The sequence below is a fragment of the Nicotiana tabacum genome, chromosome 7 (assembly GCF_000715075.1).
Source record: "Nicotiana tabacum cultivar K326 chromosome 7, ASM71507v2, whole genome shotgun sequence".
NCBI classification, from domain to species: domain Eukaryota; kingdom Viridiplantae; phylum Streptophyta; class Magnoliopsida; order Solanales; family Solanaceae; genus Nicotiana; species Nicotiana tabacum.
In genome coordinates, this window is record NC_134086.1 from 23,203,228 (window position 1) to 23,222,862 (window position 19,635).

A 19,635-nucleotide genomic window follows, 5' to 3' on the forward strand; every position below is an offset into this window, starting at 1 on the left:
GCACGAGGCCCAAATATGACATTCAGCCCAAAACATGATGATAGCAAACAATTTTCAATCAAATACGTAGTAAAACAGTCATTTGGGACGGACTAAGTCAATATCCCTATAGTGTACGACCCCACGCTCATCATCTAGCATGTACGTCACCTCAAAATAACACAACGATGTGAAATCCGGGGTTTCACACCCTCAAGACAAGCATTTACAATCATTACTTACCTCAATCCGGTCCAGACTCTAGCCCGCGATGCCTTTGCTTCTCGACTCGGCCTCCGAATGCTCCAAATCTATCCAAAAGCAGATTTATACCATCAAAATATGCTAGGGGAACAAAGTCCATCGAAAATATCCAAATTACATCAAAAATTCCGAAATTGCTCAAACCCGGCCCTCGGGCCCACGTCTCGGAATCCGATAAAAATCACATCAATAGAATCCTCACCCTCTCACGAGTCTAGCCATATCAAATTCATCAAAATCCGACCTCAATTGCCCTTTCAAATCCCCAAAAGAATTCTCAAACTTCTCTTCCATTTTTCCCCAATTCCCACTCTAATTTCTCAAATTAAATGATGAAATTCAAGATTAAATCATAGAATTAAACCAAATATCAGTGAAGAATACTTACCCCAATTACTACACTAAAAATCTCCTCAAATTTCACCTTCTCCCGAGCTCTCTAATGGTTTCTGTGATATTGGACTTAAACCATCGATTTTGAACTTAAACATTCTGCCCAGATATTTTCTTCATCACGAACGCGATAGCACCCTCGCGTTCGCGAAGCACAAAGCTTCACTGACCAAAATTCCTTCTACGCGAACGCGACAACCCTAGCGCGAACGCGGAGCTTTAGCTCATCAAAGCATCGCGAGCGCGACTACCAGCTCGCAAACGCGAAGAACAACTCTCCAGGACCCCAGATGCACGCCCTTCCTCTACGCGAATGCGTCAACACCCTCACGAACGTGATGACCACTGACCCCAGCCCTTCGCGAATGGGGAACCACTTTCATGAACGCGAAGGCCAACTCTACTGCCTCACATCCTAACCCTTCGCGAACGCGGGACATCCATCGCGAACGCGAAGGCCAAAAGCCTGCAACACCAACAATAGTTTTTCTGCAACTTTTTCCAACATGAAATGATCCGTTCAACCACCCGAAACTCACCCGAGGCCCTCGGGACCTCAAATAAATATGCCAACATATCCCATAATATCATTCAAACTTGTTCCAACCTTCGAAACGCTCAAAACATCATCAAAATACCAAATCTACATCAGATTCAAGCCTAAGAATTCCAAAAACTTCCAAATTCCGCTTTCGATCAAAAAATCTATAAAACTTCGTCTGAATGACCTGAAATTTTGCACAGACGTCACAAATGACACAACGAACCTACTCTAACTTCCGGAATTCCATTCCGACCCCTATATCAAAATCTCACCTATCAGCTGGAAAATGCCAAAACTCCAATTTCGCCAATTCAAGCCTAAGCCTTCCATGGACCTCCAAAATATATTTCGATCACGCTTCTAAGTCCCAAATCACCTAACGGATCTAACCAAATCATAAAAATTCTAATCCGATATCGTATACTAACAAGTCAAAACTTGGTCAAACCTTTCAAATCTTAAGCTTCAAACTGAGAACTGTTCTTCCAAATTCATTCCGATTACCCTGAAAACCAAAACCGGCAATTTACATAAGTCATAATACATCACACGGGGCTAGTAATGCCCGAGAACTGGCGAGTGAAGTGCAAAAGCTCAAAACGACCGGTCGAGTTGTTACATCCTCCTCCACTTAAACATACGTTCGTCCTCAAACATGCTCGGAGTTGCTCCGAAGGCCATCAAATCACTGTGTAACCTTGCCACATACATACCCGAGGGTGATCCCACGTCACCCTATCTCATATAGGTTCGATAACACAGTGTAACTGAAGTTTCGCAATCCAACTTAGCCCATAAACCTTAGAGCCACATTTCCTCTTCTAAAATCCTTTACAAGATCATAATCTCACATCTGCACACCGAATAAATCTGAACACTCTGTACCAAGCCATAATCTCAAGTCAAGATGAAATCACATGATATATCACACAACTCAAACTCTCCTAACGATAACTTCTAATCACAATAGCTGCTCAAACGACCAAATTCCGGTAATAAACCTCTTATCAACTAAAGCCCCATTCCAACACTTTTGTATACTGCCAATGATAAATGAAACACGTAGAAAGTCATAACCATTCCTCAGATAAACCATTCATGAAGCCACTTCTCCCTTGGCAAGGACCATAGCAAATTTCTGAGCCGAACATCGATATTATCCTTCCAACATGCTGACACCGAATCCGTTTGTTTTCATTATGGATCCCAACGATCTCATCTAATCCAACACAACTACTCTGGTGACATAACACATCAATACAATCCAAAGCCACAACTCGTGCGATCCGCACACCAACCAGCAACAATCTGAACATACTCAAATCATGAAAATGTCTCAAATGAGAGAGCTGTACCGCAAGCTCACCAGTACCACCACACACAATGCTGAGAACCCATCACACATCGTAGAAACAGAACACAGGAATCTAAACTGAAGGGTCATACCTCCACATAACTTCAATGCAATGCGCGACCCTATCCAAACACTGGTCCACATGAAACACCTCAAGTCACTCTACTCAAAATTGACAACCACGCGCAATTTGATGTCTAAAACCAAAGCAAATCATCATAACCACTGGGAAGCAATATACATAACATTACACACCCAAAACGACATAACTGATATGTCATCCACCGAGCAATACCTCATACTCTTCCCACTCGAATTACACTGAGAGGCCCCAATAACACCGCACCACATATTCCTATAACCAACAAATCCTAATGCCTTGCAACACGAAAAGATAACTCACAGATCTCCCTAGATCACTAATAAGCTCAATAACAATTGAATCAACACATCCCTCAACAATACAACTCGGAGCCAACCAAGCCGACTCGAGTTAGAACACACATCCATATTGGCCTACCAATGAACCCCTTGACGAGGAGTTCCTGAAGCTACTCCTTCAACTCCTTTAACTCAGCCGGTGCCATACGATACGGTGCCCGGCACCAAATCCATACCAAAATTCATAACCCTATCCGGCGACATGCCCGGCAGCAGGAAACACACCCGGAAAAGTCCCTCATCACTAGAACTGAAACAATGGTAGGAGTCTCTGCACTGACATCTATCACGAAGGCCAAATAAGAAAGACAACCTTTCCCATCCATCCGCTGGGTCTTCAAAAATGACACCACTCTACTGGGAACATAATTCGTTGACCCTCGCCAGCCAATCCGTGGCATTCCCAGCATAGCCAACATTGTCGCCTTAGCGCAATAGTCCAGAATAACACGACACGGAGACAACCAGTCTATACCCAATATCACATCAAAATTTGACATACCAAGCCACAAAGGATCCACTCGGGTCTCCAAACCTTGATAGTCACCACACAAGGCCGATACACGCGACCCACAACCACAACATAACCTATTTATGAGAACTCCCAGCTTCCAAATCCATATAGCACACGAATCACCATATCTAATCCCAATTCCGTCATCCGAATACATACCACACCTCTAATACCCATCATTCCATGAGAGATACTCTAAAAATTCTCTTGTGACACCAAGCAAACTCGAATATCAGCAGCCAATCCAACAAGAGAGAGCCACGATACCAATGATGTATTATTGACTCAATCACATTGCCCCCTTTTCTGAAACGTTTGCCCTCATCAAGATACACCAATTAGCTATATCATTTGCCTAATCATCTGAAACTGCCCATGCTATCTAAGAATTTATGACCCTTCCTTTCAGAACTGAACCATGACCTTACGCATACAAATTGCAACCCTACACAACATACCGCATATACCATGCCATCCTATGATAAATATGAGAACTTCAAAATCCCCTTCCGAGCCACAAGCAGGTACATACTCAACTGGCTAAGAACTTTCCATTTGATCCCATCTAGAAGAAAATCACTATACATCACATGCTCGTCACGCCCGTAGAAAATATACATCTCTAACCGTGGTAGAAACCATTAAAAACTCTCCGAATTCCATTTGCACAAAACTAAACCGTCAGGACTGAATCCTTCTAACTCAACCAAGCTACACAGGCCACTAAAACCTAAAAGCATTTTCGTGAAACGCCTGTAGAAACTTATTGCCTCGTAATCACCCAAAGAACTAATCATAACCCTTACCATGTCGGTCCGACCTACTACCAAGATGTCCTATTAATTCAAGTTCCTTCTAAATTTCCTTCAAATTGATACTTCTCCTTACCATAATACCGCAATTCCTCAACCCAGACTTACCACACGAGACCCAAGCATAAAACCACACCGTCTAAGGCTTATAAGCCGCTGAATACTCTCTTAAATATTTTCAAAAACAACACATTCAAAATACCTACCCTGAAGAAACTTCCTGTGAATCCAAAGCCATTAAATTCGCCTTCCTGATACTGATATATAGAATTCCCTAATTGATATAGAAATACCACAAGTCTTGACAACCTCCAATGCAAACCTTAGTTTCTAACCAACTATACAACCTGAAGATTCCCAATTACTACATGTAAATCTTGAATCCTTCAAAACCATTCTCGGGAGTCGTCCACTCTACTCAACCTCAATTGGACTTATCAAATGAACCGAACAACGTGTGCCTCCTTAGTACAGCAACACCTAAGTAAGTAACCCCACCTTAATGCAACCAAACAAATTCTTTCCCTACGCACCGTACATCCTTTACCAATAACAACTCAACTCATTATGTGATTCTTGTACACCCATGCAGCATAACACAACCTTTATTAAAATTTCCTCTACTCGAACCATTCTTGATCTTAACCCTTGCAAGCCACGACTAATTCACTAGCATGCCTTAAACTGAAACCAATATAACACATAACCGTGTAATCAACTACTCAATAGCATACTCCCCCACTTGACTCAAAGCCATAGATGAAAACACACAATAACTCATAATGCATATGCTCTATTATTTCCATAATACCATAGTGAGATTAAACTCAATCCTTCATAAAGCTCGTGCAACACAGACCATCTAGTACTTTAAATCTTCCGCAAATCGTGCATTCACCCTCGTAACAATCAAGACCACTCTCTTAAGCGACCCAAATTCAAATTGCAACACATATTTTTCACTGGTTAACAGAGATCTTCCAATAAACGGCATAAAGGATCACACAAACTTCAGAACAATCCGCAGGAGATAACCCACCTGCCTCACCTCAAACTAACATCTCCTTATACCCTTCCACCGTCATAAACATTACACAGTCACTGAATTCACAATGTGAAATCTACTTCACTTCCCACTAGGCAACATGAAAAGGTCCTTCAACACGCCCACAACTCGGGCTATAATCCAAATCATGATGGAAATCAAGCACCGGATAGTGCTTACTACCTCCAAGCAGACCCTTCTTGTCTCGTTCAAATCATGTGCACACATCTCGCAGTCACCTCATACTCAACACGTTACTATCCAGTCATCACTCCCACTAATAGGGACATTATCGGACATACAAATCCAAAAGCACGTGCTCACACTATCAATGCCTCAGTGCTCAAGCTATAGGCAAAACTCGGCCTCAAGTCCTCCAAACTGCCCCAATATCAACACACAGAGATCACACCTTACCCCTCGATCAGGGAATCACAAGCCATCGATGCATATCTGGTACTGAGCGCTCATGCGCGCATACGAATGCATGGAAGGAATTCAAGGAGTTACATTTCAAGCTGAATCAAGGACGCACGATAAGAATTCAAGAATGTGAAGTTTTTTTTCCTAAAGGTTCTGCAGCCTCCAAAGGATAATTATAGACGTCTCCGTACCGATCCGCGAGACTCTACTAAACCTGCTCATGACTCGTGAGACCTATTTAACGTAGGCTCTGATACCAACTTGTCACGACCCTAAAACCGACCCGGTCATGATGGCGTCTATCGTGAAACTAGGACAGACGACACAACACCTGAATTAACCATTTAATCAATAAAAGTCACTTTAAAGTCTTTAATTAATTAAATATTTCATAATAAAAGTCTAAATGAACAGTGCGGAATAAATACACAAGCCCGACATCGGGGTATCACAAGTCACGAGTATCTACTAAAGTCTGAATACAATGAAAAGTCTAAAAATGTATTAAATACAGTCTTACGAAAACAAGAGGGAGAAAAGTATTGCTGCGGACGTCGGGCAGCTACCTTGCTAATTCCGATGACTCTGCCACTAAGCAATCAACACCCACTACTAAGTTCAGAAATACCTGAATCTGCACACAAGGTGCAGGGAGTAATGTAAGTACTCCAACTCAGTAAGTAACAAAGGTAAATGAAAGGTGAGTAGTAAGAAAACAGGTAAGCCACGTCAAACGCTACAACAAATGCAGGATATTTCCAACATAATACAGAAATCATTTACTTTGTAAATCATGCTCAGTTTCGGTAAAACCTTTTAAAACAATTTTCAATAGTTTCAAACGAGTCATAAAATAGTGAGTAAACATGATAGAAATGTAAACAGCTCATCGGGCAAAACATGTACCATAAACCGCTCCTCGGGCATAATATCAACAAAACCAGCCCCTTGGGCTACCTCACAATCACTCGTAATCAGCCCCTCGGGCACAACATAAATCAAGAACCGCCCTTCGGGCAATAACATGGAACAACAGCAGCCCCTCGGGCTATATCACATCTCATACTGGATACCCGCGCTTACTAGGGGTGTACAAACTCCGGGAGGGGCCTCTTACGGCCCAAGCACAATATCAAGTCACCTCGTGGAATAATCAATAGGCTCGCGGCCTCATATCAAGCCATCTTGTGGCATACAACTCAGTCCCGCGACCTCATAATCATGAATCAGCTCAATACCGTTGCGGCGCGCAGCCCGATCCCATAATATCCTCACAACACAGGCCCTCGGTCCTACTCTGTCAGAAATCTCTAAAAGCCACTCGGGCACAGTAAAATATGATACTCAGCTCAAATATCATTTAAAATGTCAAAACAGAGTAAACATGGTTGAGTTATAAAAACAGTAGAATATAGCATGACTGAGTACAAGTATAAAGTCAAAACAGTGAGGAGTAGTAGTAAAAATCCCCTAAAGGTCCAAAACAATTGGCACGAGGCTCAAATATGGCATTCAGCCCAAAACATGATGATAGCAAACAGTTTTCAATCAAATATGTAGTAAAACAGTCATTCGGGACGGACTAAGTCACAATCCCCAATAGTGTACGGCCCCACGCTCGTCATCTAGTGTGTGCGTCATCTGAAAATAGCACAACGATATGAAATCCGGGATTTCATACCCTCAGAACAAACATTTACAATCATTACTTACCTCAATCCGATCCAGACTCTAGCCCGCGATGCCTTTGTCTCTCGACTCGGCCTCCGAATGCTCTAAATCTAGCCAAAAGCAAATTCATACCATCAAAATATGCTAAGGGAACAAAGCCCACTCAAAAATATCCAATTTACATCAAAAATCCCGAAATGACTCAAACCCGGCCCTCAAGCCCACGTCTCAGAATCCTATAAAAATCACATCGATAGAATCCTCACCTTCTCACGAGTCTACCCTTATCAAATTCATCAAAATCCGACCTCAATTAACCTTTCAAATCCCCAAAAAGAATTCTCAAACTTTTTTTCCATTTTTCCCTAATTCCCACTCTAATTTATCAAATTAAATGATGAAATTCAAGACTAAATCATAGAATTAAACCAAATATGAGTGAAGAATACTTACCCCAATTACTCCACTAAAAATCTCCTCAAATTTCACCTTCTCCCGAGCTCTCTAATGGTTTTTGTGATATTGGACTTAAACCCTCGATTTTGAACTTAAACATTCTGCCCAGATATTTTCTTCATCACGAACGTGGCAGCACCCTCGCGTTCGCGAAGCACAAAGCTTCACTAACCAAAATTCCTTCTACGCGAACGCGACAACCCTAACGCGAACGCGGAGCTTCAGCTCATCAAAGCATCGCGAACGCGACTACTAGCTCACGAGCGCGAAGAACAACTCTCCAGGACCTCAGCTGCACACCTTTCCTCTATGCGAACACGTCAACACCCTCGCGAACGCGATGGCCACTGACCTCAGCCCTTCACGAACACGGGACCACCTTCGTGAACGCGAAGGCCAACTCTATTGTCACACATCCTAACCCTTCGCGAACGCGGGACATCCATCGCGAACGCGAAGGCCAAAAGCCTGCAACACCCATAACAGTTTTTCTGCAACTTTTCCAACATGAAATGATCCGTTCAACCACCCGAAACTCACCCGAGACCTTCGGGACCTCAACCAAACATGCCAACATATCCCATAACATCATTCAAACTTGTTCCAACCTTCGGAACGTTCAAAACAACATCAAAACACCAAATCTTCATCGGATACAAGCCTAAGAATTTCAAAAACTTCCAAATTCCGCTTTCGATCAATAAGTCTATCAAACCTCGTCCGAATGACTTGAAATTTTGCACACACATCAAAAATGACACAATGGACCTATTCAAACTTTCGGAATTCCATTGGGACCCGTATATCAAAATCTCACCTATCAACCGGAAAACGCCAAAACTCCAATTCGCCAATTCAAGCCTAAACCTTCCACGGACCTCCAAAATGCATTTCGATCATGCTCCTAAGTCCTAAATCACCTAATGGAGCTAACCAAATCATAAAAATTCCAATCCGAGATCGTATACTAACAGGTCAAAACTTGGTCAAACTTTTCAAATTTTAAGTTTTAAACTAAGAACCGTTCTTCCAAATTCATTCCGATTACCCTGAAAACCAAAACCGGCGATTTACATAAGTCATAATACATCACACGGGGCTAGTCATGCCCGAAAACTAACGACCGAAGTGCAAAAGCTCAAAACGACCGGTCGGGTCGTTACATGTTTATTAACCGATTAGCAAAATTTGTTTGTATTGTTCAAATACTTACAGATGACGTTGATTTTGAGTTGTGGCTTTTAAATATTCACAGATAACGTTGATCTGTTAATTCTTTGGAGGTCTCTTTATTTGGAGAAAATTATGAGGGAGATAACCACATGTAAGTTAAATTTGCCCACTAAAAGGAAAATCAATTCCCTACTAGGATTATTCTGGTTAGCGAGTTGGAATATCGGATGATTAAACAACAAATAACAACAACAACAACAATAACAGACCCAGTGTAATTTCACAAGTGGGGTTTAGGGAGAATACTATGTACGAGAACCTTACCGCTACCTTCAAGATGACGGAAAGGCTGTTTTCGAAAGACCCTATCGAATGATTAAACAAAAGAATAAGCACTTAAAACGGATAAAAATAATTTCAACCAAAAATTAGAAAGACTAACAAAATCTTGCAAATATTCTATTACACATGCAAATTAAATAACAATTTATGGCCACTTATACACTAAACTAAACTGGCCATTAATAACAAGGTAAAGCCCATCTGGTCTTGCTTGCCAGAGACATCTTCCATTAAAACATCTGTTAGGTTCTTTTGAAGGATCAAAAACCACAAAATTCCCTTGCAAATTTCCAGAACTTAGTTGACATGTAGCAGTTGGATTAGCAAGATTTGTGTCAATAGACATATTAAGAACAAAACCAGCAGGGGCATTGTCTCTACTAACATTTTGTCCTTGTGCTATGCAATGGATAGTTAATGGTGCATTCAATATATTAGCAACAGAAACTGGATAAAGTGTAGCTAAAGAAGATGTTAAAATTTGTAAAAGGACAAGAATTGGGAGATAGAATTTGAAGGAATTCATGGTTATTAATGTTATGAGAAGGGTGTCAATTTTTACTTGGTTTTATAGTTGTCATGGTTTACAAGTTAAAGTAAGTTAATTAAATTGGGGGGAAGGGAACAGATTGTATTTCCAAAATTTTCACAACACACAAAAGAAATTCTATGTTTGCATGTGAAAAGAAGATCCTAAAAGAAGTTAGTGATCTGTTTTTGGTTCTTTTGATGCCTATATAAAATTGAATAATCTGATTAGATTTAAGATCTTTGGAAACTTAAGTAATGTGGATTTCAGTTCAGCTTTAGCTGACAATAGACCATTGATTTCAATCCATGAAAGAGATCATGTTGCAATAATTTCTTTTAATTTTGGAAAAAGGGAGAGTGAGGAGATTTCATAGGCGTTTGGCCATAAGTTTTGGAAGTTTTCTTTTCTAAAAAATTTAAATGTATTTGTTTATAGAATTAATCTAGTTTTTAGGAGATTTTAAAAACCAAAACTTCAAATCACAAATATAGCTTAAGACCTCTTTTGGGACCAAATCATTACCATTTGGGACTTTTTAACATGCCAAAACTTGCCCAAAATTCATGTCCAAACACATTTTTAATTTCAAATCAAACTTCATCCAATTCAGCTTTTTCACAAAATATTTGGGAATCTATGTCCAAACGGGTCCTTAAATATTTCAAGATTTGATGGCTAGTTGCTATTACTGCCTACCGCTCTATTGCTATCTCGGCTTCAATTTTCTTACTTGTTGTCGATGCTTCTTTCATCTTTTCTTTAGTTAAGGGTGTATCGAAAACAGCTTTTCTACCTTCTCAGGATAGGGGTAAGGCTGTATACATCTGACCTTCCCTAGACCCGGCCCTTCCTAGACCCCACTTGTAAAAATTCATTGGGTTGTTATTCTTTAAGATTTGACGGCTAACTTGAAATACTATTAACCGCGAGACTTAATATTATATTAAATACTCTAAAATTTACTTTACTTAATGGGGAAAAAAAGAACTTTAGGAAGACTAGTTGTTATCAGCCTTTAGAATAGATAAGAAAAAAGAAAAACATTAGCCATTACATTGATGTTAGAAGTTACAACTTCTACATTGCATACATGAGCTGCAAAGCTCGATTCTGGTATTTAAAAATAGCTATTACTATATGCCATCCCTAAAAACCTTAATTACCAAACAAATATACAATCCCACATTTTCTCATCCTGGTATTTCTGCTGAAGAAGTGAGAATTAATAAAGCCGACCCTAACTTGTTTGGGACTAAAGTGTAGTTGTTGCCATTGTTTACTCTTATAGTAATAGATAGCAGGGTAAAGCAAGTCCTTGTCCACAACAATCCTCACCTGTGGTCCTATGATTTGGGGATTTTCCACTATGGCTAAGATCATACCTTACCATCTATAAATGTACATAGAATAATTATCTTTCTTGTGCATCAGTATAAAAGTTGTCTACAACTTCTGTCATAGCAACTGCACCCACACCTTTTCCCCCGAATTTCAGTAGCATGTCGTTGAACGTGGTTTTCAAATGTCTTCTCCCCTCCGGTTGACTCCAGAGAACGTTAAGGACATTAGGGGAATAGACAGGTGCAGGCTTCGCGACCAACTGGCAACCATCTACTTCAACTCCGTTCAGCCTTGGCACAACCATAATAAACGTAATGAGAAACAAGGATGAGGAAACAGATGTGCTAATTAAGGGGAACCAGTTTATGATAAGCAAGCAATTACCTGTTTAAAATCTTTAACATTCTTGGCCATTCAGCAAAATCGAACCGCACATCTACGATGTTGCTAGCTCTTTGGAGGACTTCCCTAACATTTCCAAAAGATCGGCAAACGGAAACCAGTTTACTCAGTGGAAAATGGATATTTGATATCCTTATAGTGGTTGTTCTTGGTGTATCAATTCTTAAGATCGGTAGTCTTTCTCCAAGAACAATCAAAGAAGCCTTCTCAACAGCAATTTCTTTGTCCTCAACTGTCTGCAGAAGAAAGTTCCGAATGTGAATAACTAATTGCTAATATAACAAATCCACTTATGTTATTAAAAACATTACCGTATAAGAATTTAGATGAACTCAAAAGAGGGAAACCAGAAGGAAATTTATTTCATTAGAAATAAATTACCTCAAATTCCACATAAGCAATAGAGCTTGACGAACCAAAGAAGATTCCAGTGATATTGCTTCTGCAGAAGGCGAGCGCTTTTTCAATGTCATGAAAGGACACATTGTGTTTCAAATTTTTTATCATAGCTGTCCTTGGGGGATGCTTTACTAACGAGGTAGGAACGTCTGGACAGCCAATTAAATCAGGTATACGCATCCTCTCTTTCCCTTTCGGAGGAGAAGTGGCCTCCAAAACTAGTACTACTTTCGCCATGCTCACATCAGACGTTTCAAGAGCCTTTTGCCTTCCTTCTTCTGACTGCAGTAACCAAAAAAATGGTAGATGAAAGCTAGAACGTTAAAGTGGCGATTCACTTCATGAGCGTACACTTCCACAGGTAACATCTTATTCACAGCGGCACAAGTTGGTGCTGAACATATCATTTTGTGCAAGTCGTGTGAAGAATGGAAGCAAAAAAGGAGTGCAGAGAGGAACATACTTTTATAAGAAAGTCAAACCCCGACAGATCATCAGTTTTAACCTCTCAAGCTGAACATACAGGGTGTATTGATAAATAATTAACCCGTTTATCTACCAGTTACATAAATTTATTAAGAATTTTAGTGTAAATATTGGTATACTATTAGATCAATTTCACTTTTACATCTAATCATTAAGCGACAGGGCAGTAGTGCTTACATCATCTGTTTTCATGCTGAAGTGCAGCTCATTTCATATTGGTCTGAAAAATACATGAATTTATTTTTTAATTTTTAATTATTTTTCTATTTTTTTTCTGTTTTTGTTTTTCTTTTTGTGCTTGCGCTTTTTTTTTCTTCTTTTTGTTTCTTGTTGTGGTATAATTTGAATAGACACAACTTAAGAAAGTCGAGAACACAGCCGTGCAGCAAAATGGTCAATGAATTAGAGTACTGAAAACGTACCTCAAAATAAACATGTGCAACTTTAAATTTAGTTGATTTGACACTTGGGAATACAACCTTCTTAATAGCCCCAAATTTCTTGAGAGCGTTAGAGACATCACTTTCTGTAGCTTTTAAGTTCACAAACTTTACCGTCACTTTGTTTTCATCAGATAAATTTTCAGAAAAAGAGGCATTCTCACCCTTAGTTTCTATTGACTTGCAGAAATCAACCCCACTGTTCAGATATTCGAGGACTGTGTTAGATCGTCTACTCTTTTCCTTCTTTCCAACCACACCCGGAGATGAAGTCTTACTTTCTTTCCTGTCAAATGTCTGCTTATCAGTTTCTGCTTCAATACTGCTATTTGCAGTCCTTTCCCTAGAACTGTCAACACTTCTGTCGACAACATTTTCCTCAGTCCTAACAACAGATGGCTCCCGAGGTGGCAGATCGCTGATACATTCTATTAAGCTCTTTATGACACCACTCTTTCCGAATGTATTCTGAGAAGTTTCATTAAGATGCTCAAACTCTCTAGATACAGATTGTTCACTCTTTGGGTAGACAATCTGATCTCCTGCTCCATGATCAGTCTCCATGTCGTGATCCCCTAAACTCATTATCTGAAAAGAATTACTGGATACTGATGAAATTTCCTCCATTTTGGACTTAGAAATTAAGATAGGACTAGAGATGTCTTCGGATGGGCGGTGTTCACTAGCAGAGAAAACTGATTTTTTAACAAGAACATCCCGCCATTTGTTGGTTGCTTCGCTCGGCAAGAAACTATTAGAATATGCAACCTGCTCGAGATTGGATGTTCCTTTCTTCTTCAAAATTGAAACAATTTCTGATATTACTTCCTCTTTTTGCATTTGGTCATTCTTACCCTCCAACTCTGATTCATTATTTCTCTTTTCCTGAGAAACATCTAGTAAGTTGGCCACCCTCTCTGGGCCACAAGATGAATCAGAGGTATCACTCCTTTCTAGTTTTAACTTTGACGAAAATTTACACGACTCCATAATGTCTTCCTCATATTTTGACAGGATCTCTCCACTAGAACTGATTTGTACACTTGATGATGCTTCCTCAGCTAACAATGGTTCTCTCTCTTTCTCAACTAACTCTGGACGGTGGCAAATGTTACCAAGTTGAACACCGTCATTGCAATTGGCTTTTCCACAGATAGATGAGGCACCAGAAGACATGCCATTTACTCTTTGGCCAGCGATTTCTTCACATTCTTTTGAGGAAACATTTAATAATTCTTCAGGCGCAGCAGAATTTGAAGTGTTTTTCATATTAACAACCTCCAAAGGTTCACTCATGTCTGCATAAGAAGACTGAGATGTTTCACTGTCGACATTTTCTTCCTTATCAGCTACAGATGTCTTTTCTGAATGAATTGTAATCTTAAGGTTATTCTTACTTCCGCTATCATGACTATCAGCAGATACAACATTATCAGAATCCTTAAGATCAGAAGTGGAAGCTAATGCATGAGTGCTACTGCTCTTCTGTTCCATATGATTTCCAAGAAACTTCTTTTTAGTTCTTTGAAGAATGCCTACCAAATTATTCCATGCACCTACTTCCTTCTGGACATGTGTTTCTCTAGGAAAGACTCCTTCATCTTCAGTAATATGCCTATAACGACAATTATCACAGATATGTTTCAGGACCAATGAGAAATTAGAGGATAAACTTGTTTCAGAAATAAAACTTTCTAATTGTTACGAAACTAAAAAACCAGATACAAACTGGCTCAAACACAAAATATCGTAGACTTTTGCAAGCTGAAGCAACTATATTATCAAAAACGGAGAGGAAAAAGAAGAAATAAGGAAAGAAGCACCCTATAATTGAGAAATGACATTACTACAGACAATGGGTAAGCCAAAGAAGTGAAGAAGCAATTAATCTGCATGAAATTAGTCCACTACTAAGCATGATATGCACACATCTTGGAACACTGCTATCAACCCCAATTCACCTACTAACTTTTTCTTTTATCAGTATTTATAACTTAGTTTTCCATACGAAAATGGCACAGTCGATACTTTTGATACCTAACACTTATGTTCACAGTTATACTGCAACACATCATCGTAACGAACTCCACCGTGCATTTACGACAACACATCACTTTGTAGCATGTATACCTGAAGGAAGATCGTCCTGAGCTACAAATATCTAAACAGATCAGTAGCATGTATACCCGACGGAAGATCGTCCTGAGCTACAAATATCTAAACAGATTGACACCATACTTTTTTCCGACGCCATACCTTTTATAGGTGTACTAACACTAGTAAACCTCATCACAATAAGTTAGTAGTGCCTATATGATAATTTCTGCTTATATTGTGTTCTATCCTTAGCTAATTCCACATAGGTGCGAAGAGATTACAAATCCTTGAGACAACTATCCTCCATGTGATTTTAGGTCTACCTTGTTCTTAATCTATCACCTTCAGACGTCGTAATGTTATACTGACGTACCAATCCATCTGAAGGTATAAGCCAGAAATGGTCAAACTATCTCATTCTCGTTTATCATCTTTGTTCTACTTGTACCGTCTACCTCAAATGTGATTATTTCTGATCTTGTATTACTACATGTCCATCTTAAAATCCTATTTGTATGACACTCAAACTGCGAATACATTGGGCCATAAAAGCCCAACACTCCCTCCCATGTAACATTATTAATCTCACAACCATTCCATAAAACTTGCCTCTTACTCTAGTCGGTGCCCTCAGCTAGCGTGCACCTCGACTAATTCCACAGGATACTTGCTGCCTCGCAACAGGTAGCAGGTAACTCTATCCACGAAGGCTTGCATAGATGAGAAAAAATCACCTTGTGTTTTTGTCTCCGCTGAGATTTGAACCTGAGACGTCAGATTCTCAACCCGCTTCATTGACCACTAGGCCACACCCTTGGGTGCTAATAAAATGTATCTTTATTGAAACCCAGCTTCTTTTATGTTACTTCTAAGAACGTCTATTTTAACTATCCTATTTCAATTATATGTGCTATATGTTAAATCTCTCGTATAATTATCCTACAACATTGAGCTTAAATATTTGAAATCCCCTCTAATCGTTTTTTGATAACTACAGTCTAATCTCATTTCAACTTCATTCTTCTACGAAAACTAAACATGCATTGCATATATTCTCTGTTACCTCTAAGTATCTAATATCTTAAACCTTAAGTAGGTCGCTTATCCATAATTCAACCTTTGGTTGACTCCCTCGCTAGTTTTATCAATTTAACACAATATTATCTACAAAAAGGATGCACCCTGAACCTCAACCTGAATATCCCTAGTGTAACCCATTGTTAGGGATAACTTAATTGTATGTCCTTCCACAGTACAGACGCTTGTGATGGCTCCTTCATAGATATCATTTATCACAGTTATAGACAAGTATCAACTCCTCTCCCCTCTAATACCTACCAAAAGATTTTCTTGGTACTCTATAATATGTTTTTTAGGTCCATGAATATTATATGAAGAACTTCCTCTCCATTATCTATTGCACTTCTCCAAATTGGTTCCATAAAGCGTGTAGTGTCTTTACATCTAGTCTATGCTCTATCACTCTTTTCCAAGATTCCATTGTATGACTCATAATCTTAATACTATTATAGCTCGCATAATTTGATATCTCCTTTATTATTATATATACCAAAACTAGGGTACTTTTTCTCCACTCATTTAGCAGCTTTCACTCCTTTGCATCTCTAGCTTTTGGTACAAATTTAGAGTTTTTACATCCGAATTTGCTAATAAGCTTCTCAACTTCTCTATTAGCTTTCCAATAGTCTTCAACCGGCTTCAGCCTCTTGTGTTTTGATAACTTTCTATACTAAGCTCTTTTTGCTTTAATAGTTCTTTCTACCTCCTTACTGCTTGTCCCAAGTCTTATGCTCCCTCTTTCAACTGCTTGTCCCAAGTCTTATGCTCCCCTTTTCAACTGCTTGTCCCAAGTCTTATGCTCCCCTTTTCAACTGCTTGTCCTGAAGTGCTAATTGATCTATATCTTTTCATGTCCACCTATGAACTCTTCGTTGCATGTAATTCTTCTTTCTTTACGCTCCATCCTTCTCTTTACTTCCAGGACTACCCGTCCATGTTGGGTGGTTATGCAACCTTGTTGTACATACATATATACCTATCGCGTCTCTAGTAAGAAGAAGTCAATTTGGTTGTGCATACCTCTATTGTTAAATGTTATCAAGTGCGGTACAATCTTTTTTTCTTTTTAGAGTAAGCATTAACTAAATCTAAATCATAAGCTAAGGCACAATTATTTATCAAATAATAATCCAAATTCTAACATAATGGCTTCTTCGCTATTCCTAGTATCTTAACATATCCTTATGTACTCGGTTGAAATTCTCACTATATTACCGACAGGAGGCATCATTACAAGCATCTAAGGGCAGCCCGCTGCACTAAGCTCCCGCTATGCGCGGGTCGGGGAAGGGCAGGACCACAACGGTCTATTCCACGCCGCCTTACCTACATTTCTACAAGAGGATGTTTCCACGGCTCGAACCCGTGACCTCTTGGTCACATGACATCAACTTCCAGTTACGCCAAGGCATCATTACAAGCATCTAAAATCCTTAATTCGGTGAATTTGTCTCATTTGAACGTGAAGGATAGCTTCTGTCGGAAAATCTCAGCATTAGAGAGAAAAATATTTTAAAGTGTAATGCAATGTGATCAGCAGCACTATTTTTCATTTCTCAATTTCTTCAGTGTGTCTTCAATTGTGTGTTAGTAATCAGCCAAATCTTGTTTTTCGTTTTCTTTTTATTCCCCGTTTTCCTAAACCTGGTTTATGATTTCTGACTCGATTATTTGCGATGGCCACCAGGATACTCTAAAGATCCTGCTCTTCAAATTTGTTTAGGTCCAAATCTTTGCCATGGTTTAATTATCTATATGGGAACTTCTATTGGTCATTTTTCTGTATTATATAGTTTCAGATATAACTCACAATGGCTTCAAATCAATCAAGGTTTATACTTTTCTATTCATTCTAATTTTTATGACATATGAAATTTTAAAGTAAGTAGTCAGATTTGCATGGGTTCTTTCCCCTCATGGAACAAAGCCTAATCTTCCACAATTTTATTTTATCATTTTCTCAAAATATGGTTACTCTTTTCTTCAACATTTTCCATAATATGATTCACAAACAAACTGCAAGCATGTGTACGATGAACTTTAATGTCCAACACCTTCTTTCTTTTACTCTAATCTATGATTTTCTTTGTATTTTGACCTCTATCAGTTTTGAGCGCAGGGTAGTGATCTCGTACTATTATACATAAATATTTTTAACAGGTTCCATAATTCATAAATCAACTTCACGTCATACTACCAAAACTACTAACCTCAAAATCTTGCAAATTCATACATAATAAGCAACTAAACTTTTAGGACCTCACCAATATGATCATCAAATTTCAACCAAGTACTTGAGCTCAAAATGAAGTTAAAGACTTATAGTTATTCTAATCAAGAAATCTTACTTCTTTTCAAATATCTCCACAGCCATGGCATTCTGCTGCTCCACTTCTGATTTCTTTAATGACTGCGAAATTCCGCCCTTATTATTCACTGAAGAACACCATCTTCTACATTCTGTACATAGCAACTAGGTCCATTAATACATACAAGTGAAAAAAATCAGTAATCCACCCCCAAACCTCGATACAAAGAATCAAGAAACAACATTTTTTAGGCCAAAACATAAAAGAAAAAAGACATTTTTCCACAAACTGTAAATAGCAAAGAGGTATCCATACCCCCAAATCCTAAAATAGAAAATCAGGAAACAACATTTTGAGGCTAAATGAGAAGAAAAAAAATATATATCTTTCCTAATGGTATTTGAAAAACTACCTTTTCATCTGCCTAATTCTATAAATAGCAAATAATTCCAATTTTGAGTAAATACAAGTAACAAATTCACTTCTTTCAACCCCCAACCCAACACTATACATTTACAAGAACCAGTAACAACATTATGAGGGGAAATGAGAGAAAAAAGAATTTTTTTTTCATAATGGGTTTCTGCTAAAATACCTATTCATCTGCCTAATTCTATAAACAGCAAATAAGTCCAGTTTTTAGATGAATACAAGTGAAAGAATCACTTCTTTCAACCCCACCCCCACCCCCCACCCCAACAGAACACAACACAAAAATCAACATTATGAAGCAAAAATGAGAGAAAAAAAACATCTTTTTCAAAATGGATATTTGATAAATTACCTAAAATGTTGATTCTTGATCGTAATCTAGGTAAAAGAAGACGAGAGAGGGTCATTTCGCTCTCCCCCTTTTAGCCTGGGAGAAGAAGGAAGAGACAGCAGAGGGTTTTAGTGAGGTTTTAACACACGGACAATGCTTCTAAATAACTTTAATGAAGTACCTAAAATACCCTTGGTCAGACATATAACATATTCATTGCTCATTGTTTGGGAAGTACAACAACAACAACAACAACAACAACCCAGTATAATCGCACAAGTGAGGTCTGGTGAGCGTAATATGTACGCAAACCTTACCCCTACCCCGAAGGGTAGAGAGACTGTTTCCAGGAGACCCTCAGCTCAAAAAGGTAAT

At 39.0% G+C, this 19,635-nt stretch overlaps 2 protein-coding genes across 3 annotated transcripts; both read right to left on the minus strand.

Moving 5' to 3' along the window:
• Positions 1-9,556: 9,556 nt before the first annotated feature.
• LOC107817064 (uncharacterized) lies at positions 9,557-9,937 on the minus strand. The gene has a single exon (XM_016642844.1). The coding sequence runs from the start codon at positions 9,935-9,937 to the stop codon at positions 9,557-9,559; it is 381 nt and encodes a 126-aa protein (XP_016498330.1).
• Positions 9,938-10,966: 1,029 nt separating this feature from the next.
• Positions 10,967-19,404, minus strand: LOC107817073 (uncharacterized). Of its 2 annotated transcripts, none has more exons than XM_016642852.2 (6): positions 19,282-19,404; positions 18,537-18,648; positions 12,994-14,626; positions 12,068-12,367; positions 11,669-11,922; positions 10,967-11,574 (listed from the first exon to the last, which is right to left on the minus strand). In XM_016642852.2, exons 1-6 carry the CDS (start codon positions 19,334-19,336, stop codon positions 11,355-11,357), a joined length of 2,574 nt encoding a protein of 857 aa, XP_016498338.1. In that variant the 5' UTR covers positions 19,337-19,404; the 3' UTR covers positions 10,967-11,354. The 2 variants fall into 2 exon arrangements, with proteins under 2 accessions (XP_016498338.1, XP_075113101.1); XM_075257000.1 differs by having other exon boundaries at positions 18,537-18,661.
• Positions 19,405-19,635: the final 231 nt, after the last annotated feature.